The sequence below is a fragment of the Pituophis catenifer genome, unplaced genomic scaffold, assembly GCF_029215685.1.
Source record: "Pituophis catenifer annectens isolate HBS135680 unplaced genomic scaffold, rPitCat1.0.hap2 SCAF_2, whole genome shotgun sequence".
In the NCBI taxonomy this organism is placed as follows: Eukaryota; Metazoa; Chordata; class Lepidosauria; order Squamata; family Colubridae; genus Pituophis; species Pituophis catenifer.
Genome location: NW_027256882.1, coordinates 164,552,969 through 164,571,818, shown reverse-complemented (window position 1 = coordinate 164,571,818; position 18,850 = coordinate 164,552,969). Strand labels below are relative to the sequence as shown.

The 18,850-nt window shown below is 38.0% G+C and overlaps 1 protein-coding gene across 3 annotated transcripts in view; it reads right to left on the bottom strand.

The window, feature by feature from the left end:
* LOC139312832 (sterol O-acyltransferase 2-like) overlaps window positions 1-18,850 on the bottom strand; it is a 44,682-nt gene that overhangs the window by 9,497 nt on the left and 16,335 nt on the right. For all 3 annotated transcript variants that reach the window (XM_070937961.1, XM_070937962.1, XM_070937963.1), the window contains exons 9-15: window positions 17,902-17,983; window positions 17,668-17,713; window positions 16,900-17,029; window positions 11,196-11,293; window positions 9,975-10,073; window positions 9,440-9,575; window positions 8,744-8,889 (exon numbers count right to left, since the gene is read on the bottom strand). In XM_070937961.1, coding sequence (XP_070794062.1) covers window positions 8,744-8,889; window positions 9,440-9,575; window positions 9,975-10,073; window positions 11,196-11,293; window positions 16,900-17,029; window positions 17,668-17,713; window positions 17,902-17,983 — 737 coding nt within the window. The remainder of the gene's footprint in view (window positions 1-8,743; window positions 8,890-9,439; window positions 9,576-9,974; window positions 10,074-11,195; window positions 11,294-16,899; window positions 17,030-17,667; window positions 17,714-17,901; window positions 17,984-18,850) is intronic.

Below are 18,850 nucleotides of genomic sequence, written 5' to 3'. Positions count from 1 at the left end.
GAAAGAGAAAAAGAAGGAAAAGAGGGTGGAATAGAAAGAATAAAAAAAATTAAGTGATTACACTGAGATTAACAGTGGAAATATTAGAAAGAAGGAGAAGGGATGGAAAATAATGGGAAATACAGAGCAAAATAGAGGAGCTTATGATTTTAAAACACAAAATGATTACACTGGAATTAACAATGGAAAGAAAAGAAAAAGGGGAAAGAGATGGGAAATAATGGGAAATATAGGATAAAACAGGAGAGTTCAGGATTTTAAAGCACAAAAGAAAAGAAGGGGAAAGAAAAAATAAATAAATAAAAACAGAAAGAGAAAGGGAATGAAATAAAAGAGGAATATGTTGTATACATTTAGAATTGAAATATGAATTGAAGTATGATTTATAGATGAAATGAATAATGGTAAAAAGATGAAATTGTGACAAGTTTTAAAAATATGAACAAATTTAATTGGGGAAATTTTAGTAATTGGAAGGTGAAATGATATTGTATTTTGAAATAGTTAGACTGTGGTGAAAGTAGAAATGATAAAAATCGGAATACTTTTAATTACACTGTTGGAGTTTATAACAACTGGAAGGGGAAATGATACTGTATTTTGAAATAGCTAAATTGTGATGAAAGTAGAAATGATTAAGATATTGTTTGAAGAGATATAAATATATATTTTTGACAAAGTATTTGAAAATTAGAGATAAGATTTAAGGATATAAAGAAAAAACTGTTATATAATTAATTGATTTTTACTAAGATACTGGAATGTATGATGTGGAACAAGACTTAAGGAAATACATGGTATAAAATGTTTTTGATTTATTATTTTGATATGAAATAATGATTGTAATATTAGGAATTATGTTAAATGAGATTTCAAACTTAAGGGGTATAATATAGAGAAGAAGGAAAAAATGGAACTTGGTTAAGATTAGAGTTAGGATGAATAGATAATATTGATTTAAAAAAGAAAAAGAAGGAAGGAAGAAAGAAAAAAATAGAATAAATACTATGGCAAAAAGGGAATATATAAATTGTGTTGAAATGACTAAAATTGTTTAAATTTGTGAACCGGCCAATACTCTGTTCAGAAAAAATACATTGTATGTGTATTTGTCTCTGTGTTAAAAAAAATTTAAAAAAAACTTTTTATATAAAAAAGAAAGGTAGGAAAGTCATCGATGCCTCTTTTATGTGCTCTTTCCATTGGAAATTTTGAGATTGTTTCAAATTGACAGTGCAAAAATTGCACCAGCTCTACAATACTGGTGATCGTTTTAATGTTCTTTCACTTTTTCTCTCGAGAAGTGCTAAAAGGATTTAAAAAGCAAATTTAACCATGCCCTCTTTTCCATTTAATCAATTTTGCCAAACATCTCCCCAATTCACAATAAAATAGCGCTCACAACTCACAATACAATAGCACAATAAAATAGCACTGTTCCAATATTTGAGGGGCTCCAAAAAAAGTTAGGGGTCCATTTACCTAGGACTAAGGAGAAATTTCCTAAGAGTGAGACCAATCAACCAATGGAATAGCTTGCCTTCAGAAGTTGTAGGTGCTCCATCACTAGAGGCTTTCAAAAAGAGATGGGACAATTTATTTGTCTGAAATGATATAGGGTCCTGCTCGAGCAGGGAGTTGGACAAGAAGACCTCTGAGGTCCTTTCCAACTCTCTAGGTTCTCTATGTTCTAAATCAGGTGCTTCACAGCAGAAGCAATACAGCTGGCTGGACCACACATGCATTACATTCACGGCCTGTATGATCAAGCTGCTTCATTGTCCACTCCTGTATCTTTTTCCCCCAGGAAGAAACAAGAAATAGCTAACACTGCAGCAGCTATTAAAGGTCTTGGGAAACTCCAGGGAGTATCAGCTGATCACAGAAGTGTTACTTAATACTCTTTATAATGAAAATGTTTGTAATCTTGTCTTTCTTCCTGAAGGGAAGAGGTTAATCCCAACCCTAGATGGGTGATTGATGGGTTTCCTGGGTGTTACCCTGCCCTAATCCTGTCAGTTTCTGTTCTTTATTGACTTTATTCAAGGCATGTGTCGGCTTTTATCGCAACTAAGTAGCCTGTTAATTGATGAATGTATCTTTCCTTTTAAATTTTTAAATTAATTTTTCAATAAACACGAAACCAAAAACATACATACAAAAATACAAGCAAAAACAACAACAACAAAAAAGAATATAAGAGATACAAAAAAAGAAAGAGAGAAAGAAAGGAAAAAGAAAGAAAAGGGAAAAAAAGGGATGGAAAAAAAAAAGAACAAAAAGAAAACAACCATTTTTTATGCAGAACTGTGTCATTTACAAAACTTATCCCTATAAAATACTTATGGTCTATATATTTTACTTCATCAAATTTTGTTATGTCTGAGCCTGTTTCATCTTTCTCTTTTTAATCCATTCGTACCATTTCTCCCATGATACATAGTACTCCGACTCTGTCATTTCTTTCAGTTCCAATGTTAGTTTGTCCATTTCAGTGCAGTCGTAATTTTTTTTGATTATTTGATCTTCGGAGGGCGTCTTCACATTTTTCCAACATTGCGCAAAAACCAATCTCGCCGCTGTCGTTATGTGTAAAATCATATGTCTTGTCTTCTTATCGTAGGTTTTTCCCATTATTCCCAGGAGGTATAGTTCTGGTACAAATTCTAATTGAACACCTGTTATTTCTTGCAACCAATTTTTTATTTTTTTTCAGTATTTTTTTGATTCTGGACACAGCCACCATGAGTGTTTCTGTCCACATTTCCAGCAATTTGGGGCCAAATTTGGATATATTTTTGCCAATCTTGAGGGAGCCAAATGCCAGCGGTAAAACATTTTATATTGGTTTTCCTTATATTTTACTGATCTAGTTAGTTAATTATTTTTATTCCAAATTATTTTCCATTTTTCTAATTCAATATTGTGCCCTACATTTTTTGCCCATGCTATCATCATTCCCTTCACTATTTCCTCTTCTTTATCAAATTCCAAAAAATATTTATACAATTTGGTTATTAATTTTTCATCTGGGCCAATCAGTAGTTTATCTAAATATTGTGGAACCAATTCAATACCATAATCCTCTTTGTTTTTTGAATACCGTGATTTTATTTGTAAATATGGCCACCAATCAATAATAATTCCTTGTTTCTCCAGATCTTGCCTGCTTTTTAAATTTCCTTGGGGGTCTAAAATTTCATAATATTTGACCATTTTGTTCATATCCATAGCGTTTGGGTGTATCATTGCCTCTATTGTCGACACCCACCAGATATTTTCATATAAGTTTTTTAAAAATTTCTTGCGATATTGGCATTAAGGCCTCTTGTATTTTGTGATGAAAAAAATATGAATGGGATTTATTTTCTTTATCTCATAGAAAGGCATGCCACCCTTTTTTAAAAATCATGCCCTTCCAGTATAAGTAATTTTTTATTTCTTAAATTTGTCCACTCCTTAATCCAGGTTAAAATTGCTGCTTTATAATAGAGTCACCAATCTGGGAGCCCTAGACCACCTCTGCTTCTGCTATCTTGGAGGTCTGTTAGTTTTATTCGTGGTTTTCTGCCAGCCCATATAAATTTCAGTGTAATTTGGTTCAGTTCTAGAAAAAATTTCCTATCTAATTTTATGGATATGGTCTGGAAAAGATATAACAATTTTGGCAAAACATTCATTTTGATGGTTGCAATTCAGCCCAACATAGATATTTGTAGTGCATCCCATCTTTCTAAATCCAATTTTATTTGCTGTATAAATTTTGTATAATTATTGTCTTTTATTGAGGAGCATCTCGCCGTCAACCATATTCCTAAATATTTAATTTTTTTAGCGCTTTGTAATCCCAATTTCCCTTCTAATTCTTTTTCTTGTTGTCTTATCATATTTTTGACTATCATTTTTATTTTTGTCTTGTTGATTTTAAGGCTGGATATTTCTCCATATTTTTCTATCTCCCTTATTAATATCGGCCCTGTCTCTTTTGGATCCTCAATGAAAAACACCAAATCATCTGCGAATGCTTTTAATTTATATTCTTCTCTCTTAATTTTGGTCCCCTTAATCGCTGTGTTTGCCCTAATTTTTTTCAAAAAAGACTCTAATGTCAGAATAAAAATCAGTGGTGATAAAGGGCATCCCTGGCGAACTCCTTTTTTTAATCTCGAATGATTTTGTAATTTCCCCATTAATTATAATATTTGCTTTTTGGGTGGAATAAATTGTTTCGATCATCTGTTCAAATTTAGTAACAAATTTCTTTTTTTAATTGTATTATCATGTACGTCCAATTTAAATTATCGAAGGCTTTCTGCACATCCAGAAAAACAAGGGCTACTTGTTTCTCTGGATGCGCTTCGTAATATTCTAATATATTCAAAACCATCCTTGTATTATCTTTAATTTGCCTCCTTGGGAGAAAGCCATTCTGATCGGAGTGGATAATTCCATTCAATCTTTTTTTCATCCTTACTGCCATAATGGTCATAAAGATCTTGTAATCAGTATTCAAAAGAGAAATTGGTCTGTAGTTTTGAATCTGGGTTGGGTCAGTACTTTCTTTCATGATGACTGTGATGTATGCCTCTCTCCACAAGCTGGGCATTTTTGCTTCCAACAATACCTCATTATACAAGTCTAAGAGTATCAGTTCTAGTATTTCCCCCATTTTTTTATAAAATTCACCTGGTAGCCCATCAGGTCCCGGAGTTTTATTAATTTTTTGTCTATTAATTGCTTCTTTTAGTTCTTCCAAAGAGATCTCTCTATTTAATACCATCTGTTCTTCATCCTCTAATCTGGGCATACCTTCCTCTTTTAAAAAAGTATTTATTTTTTCCATCTCCACTTCCTTTTGATTATACAAATTTTCGAAATATACTAATGTTATCCTAATTTCTTCCTTACTATTTTGTAAATCGCCCACCTCATCTTGTAATTGGTAAATTATCCTGCTTTCTCTTTCTTTTTTAAGTTTATATGCCAGCCACCTCCTCGGTTTATTTGTGTTTTCAAATTGATATTGTTTCATATATTTAATCTTTTTGATATGGTCTATTTGTTCAATTAAGTTCAGTTCATGTTTAACTGATATTAATTCTTCTTTAATCTGAAGGTCATCTAAATTTAATTGAAATTTATTTTCTAGATACTCTAATTTTTTCAGTAGTATATCCTGTTGTTGCTTTTTCCCCCTGTTCCTCATCGATGTATATGCTATTGTTATTCCTCTCGTAAATGCCTTTAATGTATCCCATAAATTCTGTAATGATGTGTAATGTTTTTTATTTATGTCGAGGAATAAGATCAATTCTTTTTCTATTTTCTCTAAATATTTCTTTTCCTGTAGTATTTGTATATTTAGAGTCCATCTCTTAGGTTTCCTTTTTTGGCCTTTCCAAGTTATTCTCAGGGGGTTATGGTCTGCCTAATCATTAGGGAGAATCTCTATCTTTTCAATTTCTTTAATTATTTCTTTATTTGCCCATACCATATCTATTCTTGAAAAGGAATCATGTGGATTAGAATAGAAAGTAGATTTCTTTTCTTTGGGGTTTAATAACCTCCATATATCATTTAGATTCAATTCTTCAGTCATATTAGAAAAAGTTTTCAGCAGTACATTCTTTTTTTGTTTTTGTTTTATTGCAAATATAATAATTTCTTATATCTATTATTCCATTATAATCATCCACTATACATATATTTGAATAGTCCACCTCAATAATCATATCATGCAGTTTCCTATAATATTCCTTCTGTTTTTTGTTGGGAGCGTAAATATTAATTAATAACATCCTAGTTTCTCCTCTTATCACTTCAATCATAAGTATTTTTCCTTTGGGATCCTCATAAATTACTTTAGCTATTATTTCTTTTCTGACATATACCACTACCCCTTTCTTCCTTTTTTCTGATAATGCTGCAAACAAGTTCCCTAATTTATTGTATTCCAGGTATTTCTTTTCTTGTTTTCTAATATGTACCTCTTGGAGACATATTATATCTACATTCTGTTTCATTAATTTTGAAAGTATCTTTTTCCTTTTCGTCTGATCATTTTTGGTCTACCTGTTCTAATTTTTTTTCCAGTTTGTTCTGTTTTCATTTCAACTGATTTAATTCTTTGTCCATTTTTTTGCATTGCCTGTTGAATTGAATCCATTTTGGTATCTAATGTTTGTATATCCAATTTCAGGTCACCATGATTTTTAACCATTGTCTCTTGAAGTTTCATCATGGTGTCCTGTATTGTAACCAGTGTAGATTGCATCATTTCAACTGATAAGTTAGTATTAGGTTTTTCTACTGGGAGCATCATGTCTATTGTTTTCTGGCTCGACGGGGAGGCCATCACCACCGTCGGATTTGATGCCACCTTTTTCTCTGCTCTTAAGGTTGTGGTAGTAATACTAGTCATTTCTTTTAAGATTCTGCTTTGTTCTCCCAGAATATTATAAATTTTTGCCCAAATTACCATCCACTGTTGTCACTGAGTTGCTTATCTATTATTTATAGTTTATATATATTTTACGCTCTAGTTTCTATTTCTATTGTATTATCCTTAATTACTTAATCAGAGATTTACAATTATATATCAATAACCCAACATAGAGATACAGTACAATATAATTACAATCCAGTTACAAATTAATTGCTTAGTTAATTACTTACTTATAGTAAGTTGAACTATATTATATGAATATAATTGATATAATAGGTATTTCTACTCTTAAATATTTAATTTACAAGAATTTATAAACATTTATAACTATTTCTCTGTTGAATCTGATTTCTTCACCATAATCTAAATAATCAATAATTATTAATAATACTAATAACACTTAATGTATATATTTTTAGATATAATCTTACCAAGGAACAATATCAAATATCAAAACAAAAACCAACAAAATTATTCAAAGGAAGAAAAGGGGGAATTTCTATTTCTAAGTCATTAATCATTTTCTATAATTTATCTGTCTTGTCAATATTCCACACAAGACAAGCTCCACGTGCCTTCGAGGGTCCCCAATTGCGGAAAAATCAGAGGTAAAGGACGGAGCTCGTCCTTTTCCTTCTGCACCGCCCCAACAGCACCACCGGAAGTCTATCAAAGCATCTCCGTATCTTTTCTTTTATGTACACTGACAGCGTATGCACCAAGACAAATTCCTTGTGTGTCCAATCACACTTGGCCAATAAAGAATTCTGTCCTGTCCTGTCCTGTCCTGTCCTGTCCTGTCCTGTCCTGTCGTGTCCTATCCTATCCTATCCTATCCTATCCTATCCTATCCTATCCTATCCTATCCTATCCTATCCTATCCTATCCTATCCTATCCTATCCTAGGAGACTGTGAATTCTAGGCTTCCCTTAGGGATGAAAGTAAGCTGAGTGACTTGGGGCCAGTCACCCTCTTTCAGCCCAGCCCACCTCACAGGTTTGTTGTTGAGAAAATAGGAAACAGGAGCATTAGATATGTGTAGCACCTTGAATTGACCAGAAATAAAAGCAGGTTAAAAATAAAATACATATTTATATGTATAGCATAGATACAGGTAAATAAGGCTAGGATTAAAGAACGTTGGAAAAGAAGGAAGGAAACAGAAGAGAAGGATGACCAGCAGCAAAGTGGATGGAGTTATACTGGCTATGACTGCACTATAGGGAGACTTGAAAGAACAAGTAGGCATAGATCCACATGGAGAAGATTTATTTATGTTGTAACTAGGAATCAGAACCAGCTTAATGGCGCAAATCAACTGGTCAGTCGGTCGGTCAGTCTGTCAAATTACTTAATAAGTATATATTAAGGCTGGGGCCGGGGTATCTACGGGACCGCCTCCTGCCACCAATTGCCTCCCACCGGCCAGTTCGCTCCCACAGAGAGGGCCTCCTCAGGGTGCCGTCAGCCAGGCAATGTCAGCTGGTGACCCCCAGGGGTAGAGCCTTCTCTGTGGTAGCACCCACCCTCTGGAACAATCTACCCCCAGAGATACGAGTGATCCCAGACCTCCGGACTTTTCGTCGGGCTCTCAAAACCTATTTTTTTCAGTTAGCCGGGCTGTCCTGATTTTATGATTGGTTTTAAATAATTTTGATATGGTTTTAATTGGAATGTTTTAAATTAATGGGCCAAATTTATTTAATTATTTTAAATTTATTTTAACTTTTGTATATAAAATGTTTTATTTTTTGGCTGTTCACCGCCCTGAGTCCGAAAGGAGAAGGGCGGTATAGAAATTTGAATAAAGATAAAGATAAAGATATATAGGTACAGACTATATTAGAATCAGCTCTAAGGAAACAGAAGAGAAGGATGACCAGCAGCAAAGTGGATGGAGTTATACTGGCTATGACTGCACTATAGGGAGACTTGAAAGAACAAGAAGGCATAGATCCACATGGAGAAGATCTATTTATGTTGTAACTAGGAATCAGAACCAGCTTAATGGCACAAATCAACTGGTTAGTCGGTTGGTCAGTCTGTCAAGTTAATTAATAAGTATATATAGGTACAGACTATATTAGAATCAGCTCTTAGCTTTATAACAATTTCATTTGCAAGTTCCTGGTGTTTCTGAATTCCCCACCTTCTTTACCTTAATTTTAGCAGATGGAATATATACCAGTTAGTAGGCTTGACCCTCTTGGAAGAAGAGATATTTTCATTAATGAAAAATGGTATAAAGACGGAATCCAAGACTTATTCTATCTCCACAAGGTAAACTGCCTACTCACCTCCTTGAGTGGACAGTGGACCTGAGCAAACCACTCTTGGAATAATAAGGAGAAAATAATTGTTGAGCCCAAAGAGAGGCATATCCACATGATGATGTTCCAGAAAGGGCCTTTTCTCTTATCATTGAGAACAAAGTTAAAGAACACTATAAAGACAAACAAAAAAAGGGTTAGTTGTGTATATTCCAGCCACACTGAGCCAAGGAGATCTCTCAGTTACTGATTTCTAATAACTCTTATCTACAATAAGAACTTTCCTCATTATCAAAACTAAAATAACAGCAATTTCCATTTTAATTACAAGTCAATATGCCCCATCCCTTCTCCCATGGAGGTAAAATAATTTGGGAAATAGAATTCTCAAAGCAATGCCCTTGCAGGTGGAACTCTCTGCTCCTAGAACCTAGAACCAAGGCCTAGGCTATTTTCCTGTTGCTCTTCTATCTGTGTCCTAATTGTGACTAAAGCATCTGTTTTGGAAATGTAATTGGACTTCTGAAATAACAAAATTTTGTTTTCCAGATATTAGCTTTGTTTCTGGTCTTGCTTTTCAAGTGTAGAAACCCCAAACCAAAGGAGGGTAGAACAGAATGAAAGAAGGTTCACCAGGAGCAATCCATGCCACATTATTTTTTAATGGGCCTTGCTTGAATCCTCTGAGGAAAGGTTCAGTCCATTTCCTGAGGCAGTACTAACCTCCAGGCATGACAAAAAGCACAAATATGACAGGATAGAAGAAGCCAAGGGACAAGGTGAGTATGTATTCATGGAAAACTGCTGACAAAAGGAAGACGAAGAGCATAGCTCCAGCTCGGGTTCTCCCTCCAATCAGCTGGAAGAGAAGGAGCACAGGTGAATTATAGACCTCATCTTGGTGTTCACCAATAAACAATGAAGATAGGCATCAAGAAATTACGCACGGCTGGTTTACTTTATGGGGTAATATAGGGTGGGTCTGGTAAGCTTGTCAGCCCTTTCAGGTAGTCCAGACAGTAAACCAATAATAGTACTTTTATTGCAAGGTTACAGAAATAGAATCTTGCAAGTCTGAAAGCACTTCCCCCATTCCTGACCTTTATTTTCTGAACCACAAGGAAGAATCCCTCCTGAGATGTTATTGTACCCCCATTCCTGCTCCGAGCTGAGACATCTCCTTTTGACCATTGCCCTGGCTGCAGTTCTTCCTCCTGCCCCCAAAGATTATTCTCACAGCCCATTACAGATTACCTACCCACAGAAAATCTTGATAAATATAGCAGTACAGCCAGTCGTGTACAATCACATTCCATGACCGAAAGAATGTAGAGAATGATGTGGTATTCCACCAGTCCTAGGCAAGGAGAATGAAATAAAGAGCATGAAAAACATAGAAATGCCAGGCTTGAAACGGGAACATCACTATATTTTGGCAAGGAAAGAGACAATCCACCTTAGCTTGTCTGTGTACAGGTAGTCCTTGAGTACCTGTACACAAGGGGCGTGCATAAGTGCACCAGCGTGCCTACCATCCCTGTTCTAATATTCCTTTTTACTTACTCTTTTCATGTATTCAAATTATGTTTATACTTTTACCTGTTATCTTATATATCCTTGACAAATAAATTTATGATTATGAGTTAAAAGGGCAATCGGGATTAGGATTTCCATCACTAAGTCAGTGGAGAAACCAGTGGGAAATTGCAACTCCCAAACAGGCAGGTAAGTGGCTACTGTCAGGTGTGGGAGAGCAAGGAGATGCACAGGGTGTTAGGGAAGGGGTGAGATCAAGGATAGGGGAGGGTCAAGGGGGGGCATGAAAAGTTAGATTTCAGCCATTGAGAAGACATGAATGAACCACCATGTGGGGTCTTGCAAAGTCTTTCAGAACATGTTATTTGATCTCTCTTATAGTCCCTAAACATACATGTTTCTACAGGCAATATTCATTTAGTGACCACAATTGGGAGCAGCAACAAAGTTGTTAAGCGATCATTAAGTGAAACAGTTATGATAGTTGCCTAATTTATTTATTGCCAAATTTACATGGCTGCCTATCTCACCTAAAGTGACTCCGGTGCCATATGATAAAAGCAAAAATTAAAATATTTTACAAGCCCATTAAAACAATTAGTATGGAAAAAACAATGCTTGCAATCTTAGTTCTACTTTGTTTTGCTTTACAGACCTGCAGAGGTTGTAAATGTGAGATTTGATCATAACTTTACTTTATCATCAAGTTGTAACTGCACCCAGTTGCTAAATGAGCGACCACCTGTATTTATTACTTTGATTACAATTAATCAGATACTTCAATGTCAGCTTCTTCAGTACAGTTGTTTTAGTAAATTGAAATTTGCTTCTCTTTTAGAGCCATAACCTCTCAGAACTCTGTGCGAAGTTTTTCAAACTGTTCTTCATGGCCTTCCAGACTCCCCATATCTTTCTTGCAACCTCCGCCACCCCTTGTTATCACCTTGTAGAAAGAACGGTCTGCAAAGCGCAGGATCTCAGCAAATATGTTTTGCCAGCAGTCCAGCAAAATATAGGCGATCAAGAGTAGCAAAGTTGTCCCTGAATGAGAGAGGTAAAGAAATACATCAGTTCTTCCCAGAGATTAAAAACTCAATTATTGTTACAAATTGAAGACAGACAATTGCAACTCATATTAGACTTTTAGGTTAGTATCCTAGTGGAATATCTATTGAGATTCTTAATCATCCAGGTCATGGTTGGTCCAAGCAAAGCTGCCTTTTGCAATTAACTAATAGTGGTTTGTCAATGCTGATGGTGCTGAAGTGGTGCAACAGATGTTTTGGGATTGCACCCATGGTACCTATTATTATGAGCACTCTCTTTGCTTTCTTTGGCTACAATTGTTCTGTTTACATATCTTTATATTTTGTGATTTTTCTGCACTTTTTTTCTCTTTACTTCTGCTGTTTCCAGGTACTACAATGTCTACTATCCAGACTTTTTTGTTGAAGGAGCCAATCTGGGTCAGTCACTGGGACCAGAGGTTTTGTCTTGTGAACTTTCGGACTCTAGCCTAGGCTGGAGAGAAGTTCCCTGAAAATGGGCTCCAGCACGAGTCCGAAAGCTCAGGAGACAAAACTTCTGGTCCTGGTAAGTGACCCAAATTGGATCCTTCAACATTATCCTGGGACACATATATTCGCCTTCATTCGTGAATTTTGTCTTATCAATAATTGTTAACATAAACTGTTATGTGGCAGGTACTTGTTTATTTTAATTCTAAAGTGTCAGTGCAGATTAATCTCTTCATTTTCTACTATTTGTCTATTTGGTGCTCTTATCAGTTCCTGCTTGCAGGCAAGTGTTGTTATTATTATTACCTTTTAATCCACCTTTTGAATATATAAGTCAAGGTGGAAAACATACACAATATTCAGCCTTCTACTTTCTTCGCAACAATCCTGTGATGTGGATTGGGATGAGAGGAATTGACCGGCTGCCTTTCATGCTTCTTAAGGCAGGCCTAGAACTCACTATAAACTGGTTAGAAGGCCAGCAGTTTTACCATTATACCCAACTGGTCTTGTTCCCAACATGTGTGCAGAGTATCTGGAGGCAGGCAGCCAGCCAGCCAGCGTAGTTTGAACTGAGGCATCACTCCGCTCCATAATTCAGTAAACACCTATGAGTGATTTTAGCTGGGCACAGAGGGAAGATAGCTTCACATTTTTACAAGGAAAGAGGATTGGTTTAATATAAATCATTCTTTTTCAGAGGCAGATAATAGGCTGCAGTCAAATAATCAAAGGATCTGAAATGCAGATGCACTGCTAAAATTATATTTTTATAATTATCCCCCCACAAAAACCTAAAGCAATATATTTACAATTCTGTGATCAGAATAGATGAATTGCACAATCGCTTTATATATATATATATAATATATATATATTATGAAAATACTATGGGAAGTCCTACCTCCCCGGAACAAAATTTTCTACAGAATATTAAAAGAGGCAGAATAGAATATTTCCCCTAAAGGAGAAATATTCTCCTTAATAAATGCAGAAAGCATCCCCCAGTCTTTCTGCTATAGGAAAACACCCTCAAGCAGAAGCCTGAAGAGGCTAGGCCAGTGACGGCTAACCTTTTTGTTGTCATGTGCCGAAAGCTCTCTCTCTTGTGCACCTGCATCCATAATGCAATGTGCACGTGAACCCCTGTGCCCTGACCCCCTGCGCATGTGTGCGCGACCCCCCCGCGCTCTCCCCATACCCTATTTTGAGCCTAGTAGGCCTCTCTGCAGCCTCCTGGGAGCAAAAATGGGCCATGGGGAGGTCGCACTGTCCCTGATGCCCCATTTTGGGCCTCATGTCAGCCCCGGTGCGCCTGGCGGCATGGGGCTGCCACTCCAGCGGTGAAAGGTGACACCAGGGCAGTTCCACTGGGGCAGTTCTAGTGGGGACCAGAAGACTCTGAGGCAGTGCTACACCCACTGCGCCCTATGCTTGTGGACCTCAGCTCCATTGCAGACACCGACTGGGTTCTGGCTAGGCTGGGCCTGGCCACCACTGCCGCCGCCGCGGATGTCAATTGGCTAAGGGCTGGCCCGTGGGAACGTTTAAATGGTGACAGGGAGCACTGGGCAACTAGCCCTGATTTCATTTCACTCTATTGCACTCAGTGATGGTCAGTTTGTGCCGGAGCGAAGAAGATAAATATACTACGACTCAGGACTGAGTTTTGTGGAGTTTTCTTTTCTTGACTACCAGAACCTGACAGGAACTCAGAGCTACCTTTGTCAGCATGGCTGAGGGAATGCAGCCGGGTCTGGAGGCTGCAGGCTCGGCAGAGTCCATGGACCCAGTGGAGCCTGCCATCCTGGAGGCCCTGCCAGTTCCATCAGTGGGCCCTTCCTGGGTGTTCGACTCAAGGAATGGCCAATATCAAAAAAAACCCTAGCAGGCCAGGACATGTTGGAGGCTTCTCAGGGTATGTTGCCTATTAGGCCTCCCTGCAACCCCCTGAGAGCAAAAATGGGGTGTGGGGGGGCGCACCGCACCATGTTGGGCCTAGTAGGCCTCCCTGCACTAATAACCCATAATGCAATGCACGTTCGACTCCCCCCGCCCACCCACACCTGTGGACGTGCTCGCTGCGCCTGCCTGCATGTGTCCTGCATGCACCCCACCCCCCTGCACATGCGCACCAGAGACTCAAAAATCAGCTGGCCAGTGGGAGGTGCGCACACATGCACGATGGAGCTGAGCTTGGGCAATGGCTCGCGTACCCGCAGAGAGAGCTCTGCATGCCACCTGTGACATGTGTGCCATAGGTTCGCCAGCACGGAGCTAGGCTTTGTGAATGGATATTTTGTATCCATTCATAAAGCCAGTCCTTCTATTCATAAACAAAGGAAAGTAAATAGCTCCAAATAAGCAGCACAATAGGCAAGGAGCCGAAACTGACAAGATTGCCTCAAATGAACAAAACACCTGGATATTGCATTTCCCCTTCTGCCTATAGAACCAGTCATGACCCCTACATGACGCCATAGGAATCTGGCAACAGCCATTAAGATAATCCCTACTCACGGTCACTCATGCCCTAGTCGCTTCCTGTCTTGACTATTGCAACACGCTCTACATGGTGGTGCCCTTGAAGAGCATCCGGAAGCTCCAGCTGGTGCAAAATGCAGCAGCCCGCATGGCTTTATGCAGACCTCGGTGTGCACATGTATCACCTCTCCTGCGGGAGCTGCATTGGTTGCTGATTTGCTTCCGGGTGCAATTCAAGGTGCTGGTTGTCACATTTAAAGCCCTTCATGGCTTGGGACCAGATTATCTGAGGGACTGTCTCTTACCGGTCACATCTACCCAACCCACCAGAGCGGGGAAGCAAGGAATGTTGCGGGTCCCATTCCCTAGCCTAGGGAGATACACCTTGTATGACCCAGAAGAAGGCCCTTCTCTGTGGTGGCTCTCTCTTTCTGTAACATCATTCCCCCAGAGATTAGAATGGCCCCCACTCTAACACTCTTCCGGAAGAAACTGGTTCTTCCAGTGGGCCCGGGGAACACAGAGCAAGGATGGAGCCCATTAAATGGCTCGTGTGATGTGTTGTCGCTGGGGTGGGGGGTTATTTTATTTTATTGCATTATTTTATTATATGATTATTCTCATTTATTAGTTTTATTATTTTATATATGAGGTTTTTACATTCCTGTAAGCTGCCTTGAGTTGCCATGTGCGAATAGGCAGCAATATAAATTTCCTGAAATAAATAAAATTAAATTAAAATATTTAAGGGCATGAACAGGCATCTCAATCGGAAAGCCCCCCCAAATTGTATAAAAGCCTATCTACTCTCAACCAAAATTTGTCAGCCACATCATAGACATGCTGCTGTTACTATTGTTTCTGGCTACCAAATAAATGCAGACCTCCTTTCCAACTGCAGCTGCCTTCAGTTCATTTTTCCTGCATTTTTCTCCCAGCTTGGAATAAGAACCAGACCAGATTTTACTTCCCACAATGCAAAACATATCTTTGCAACCAGGACTACAAATTTCCATTTAGAAGTAAAAGTAACATTTTTGGCAAGTAGAATTTTATGAGCAGCACCATATTCTCCAGCTTTATCTCATGTATACAGGATTTTTGCATATCCCTTATTCAGGGGTGAAATCCAAATTTTTTCCCTATCGGTTCTGTGGGCGTGGCTTGGTGGGCGTGGCAGGGGAAGGATATTGCAAAATCTCCATTCCCCCCCCCACTTCAGAGGAAGGATACTGCAAAATCTCCATTGCCTCCCCACTCTGGAAGAAGGATATTGCAAAATCTCCATTCCCACCCCACTCTGGGGCCAGCCAGAGGTGGTATTTGCTAGTTCTCTGAACTACTCAACATTTCCGCTACCGGTTCTCCAGAACCTGTTAGAACCTGCTGGATTTCACCCCTGCCCTTATTGCAAAGAAAGATGATAGACTTTGACAATTTGAACAGGACAATGTTCAAATGGCCATAGAGCACAGCAGTTGGAGAATAATTCAGGCAAAAGAGGTGGATGTTACATATAGTCCAAAATCATATATATATATATATATTGGGCTGTAAAATGAGGTAATTAATTATTTATTAAATTTATATACTGCTTATCTTGCTACCCAAAGCAATTCTGGGTGGCTTACAATGTATCACTTAGCTGCTACAGAGTCCTCGACTTATGATCATAATTGAGCCCAAAATTTTGGTTGCTGAGACAATTAAGTGAGTTTTGCCCATTTATTTTTTTTTAATTTGATTTATATGCCGCCCTTCTCCGGAGACTCAGGGCGGCTTACAATGCGTTAAGCAATTTTATGACTTTTCCTGCCAGTTGTTAAGTGAATCCCTGCAGTTGTTAAGTTAGTAACCTAGTGGTTAAGTGAATCTGGATTCCCCATTGATTTTGCTGGTCAGAAGGATGCAAAAGGTGATCAAATGACTCCGGAATACTGCAACCACAATAAATACATGCCAGTATTTATGGCATGTAGTTTGATCACTTGAGCATGAAGATGCTGCAACAGTCATACTGTATTTTTCGGAGTATAAGACACACCTTTTTCCCCCCAAAAAGAGGGTGAAAATCTGGGTGTGTCTTATACTCCGAATGTAGCCCTGCCCAGCTTCTCAAACGGAGGTTTCAGAGGCTGAAAAAAGCATCAGAAACGAAGCTTCAGAAAAGAAGCCCCCAAACATATTTTCAGAAGCATTTTTTCTGAAGCTCTGTTTTGGAGGCTTTCAGAGGCAGGAAAAAAAGTTTTTTCTGAAACAGAGTTTCAGAAGTTTCAGAGGCAGAAAAAAAAAGCCAAAAAAAAAAAAAAAAAAAGCAAGGCACAGAGCTCACAACCAAAGAATCTGTTACTAAAATTCACCTCTGGGAACAGCTGATTGGGGGTATTCCAGGAGGCAGATCCACCTGCCAATCAGCTTTTTTCTTATTTTCCTCCTCAAAAATTAAGGTGCGTCTTATACTCTAAGAAATATGGTAAGTGTGAAAAACATTTATAAGTCACTTTTTTCAGTGCTGTTATAACGTTGAAGGTCCCTAAATAAATGGTTGTATGTTGAGAATTACCTGTAGTACGTCTCTCTTCACTTTTTCTAAAATGTTACAAATCAGCCTGATCGCATAATCCTATTACAGGAATTTCCACATACCGGGTACAACTGAATCAAAGATGTAGAGCAGCAGGATTTTGATGGTGAAGGGCTGTTTATGCATGTTGCTGAAGTTAGGGATGAAGTAGTATTTCAGAAGGAAATTCATAAAATATACACTCGCCAGAAACTGTGGGACAAAGAGAAAGTACTCTACCTTAGTGATCTACTGACATCTCAGTATTCTGGCAAGGCATACTGGTTGCCAGCTCTTGGCTATAACTAAGAACAACCTTCTTCTGGTCTATGATCTCAGAAGCTGGATTTGGCTGCCATTTTAATATAATCCTACAATGCCCAAATGCTGTCCTCCAACACCAGTCCCTCTTCTGTTTAGTTTTAGTCAATCTGTCATAGATTTCTGCACCACTCACTTCCTGAGTGGCTCTAAGTTCCATCCCCCCTTTTTCCTTTTGTTTTCCTGTGTGAGATATTTGAAAATATGTACGTTGTGTCTAAAGTTTTAAGTTGAACATCTCTTAGGAAAGTGAACTTTTTTGCATCAAAGATGACTCAGGACAAATATTATAATTCATTCACTCAAGGCTAGAGAACTCTGGGAAATTTAAATGGTGGTCTTTGGTCACTCAGGGCTTCTTAAATAATTATTGCTACAGTATTTACTACCTTGGCCAGCTAAGACCCCTTAGGGTTTCCAGATCAGCTCAGTCTCAAGGGAAAATCCAATTGTCTCCAAGCTCATTTCTAATCCATAGACAGACCAGATAAAACCAACCAGCCAACGGAAACTTAATGTGTTTCTCTCACCTCAACCAGTTTTTGGATGACATAACTCCAGCGGATGTATGGATCTCTATAAGGAAAGAAGCAGGGATGGAGTTGAGATATGATAAGAGAGTTTTCCCTTTTCTCGGGTTGTACCATTGCTCTGGGGGCATGGGCCGTAGATCCAAAAGCCTGTTTTGCCCACCCTTTTTCTGATAGAGCTGAGAAACCGGGGGAGGGTGTGCAAAAACACAAGGATGATATGCAAGGAATTACCTTGGATAGCTCTTTCTGTAGATCAAAGTAGGGCAGAAGAGAAAATACAAGTAGGTTGAGAATTCAGGAGGGCTTATCTTCCCTGGAGTGGGGGGAAAGAAGCAAAGGAACAGTTGGAAGTACACAGGGACAAGTACAGAGATAGCAATTTGTATTATACACTGAAGAAATAGTTGTCCTGGAGGACACATGGTACTCAAGTGCAGGCATCTTCTCTCTGCATGCCGTTTCAGCAGGAAGAATGCAGAGCTTTATGTTTACGTGATGATAGCAGCAGCAATAGTACTCTTGTATACCATTTCACAGTTCTTTACAGCTCTCTCTAAGTGGTTTACAGAGTCAGCATATTGCCCCCAACAATCCTGGTCCTCATTTTATTGACCTTAGAAGGATGGAAGGTCAAGCTTGAGCTGGTAAGACTCGAACTTCTAGCATTCAGCAGAATTAGCCTGCAGTGCTGCATTCTCACCACTGCACTACCATGGCTCTGCTGATTAAGATACTTCTTATGTACAAAAAATAGCTGCAAAACCCGCTATAGTTAAAGAGTGATACAGGATGTAGAATACAGCTTTGTGAAAACCTGTCTCCATTGGTATACAAAAGCAACAAACAAGGAACATTTCTATTCCACGTGTTCACAAAGATATGCATAAGAAAAAATGCAATCAATAATATCTTACACTACATGTCAGATTTTTTTTTAATTTTTGAGTTGCTTTGTATTCTGATAAGAAAGATCAATAAATAGATCAATAAATAGATCAATAAATAAATCACCCATGTTCTGCAGCTCTTCATGCAAAACAAAGTCTGGCAAATAGGAGAAATTGTAATTTGATGAGGGATATGGAAAAATAATTCTTGATCCTTTTCTTTGCAGCCATATAAGCTTTCTCATTATTTTGTTATACTTAAAATCTACTACCGTACCCAATCAATGACAGGA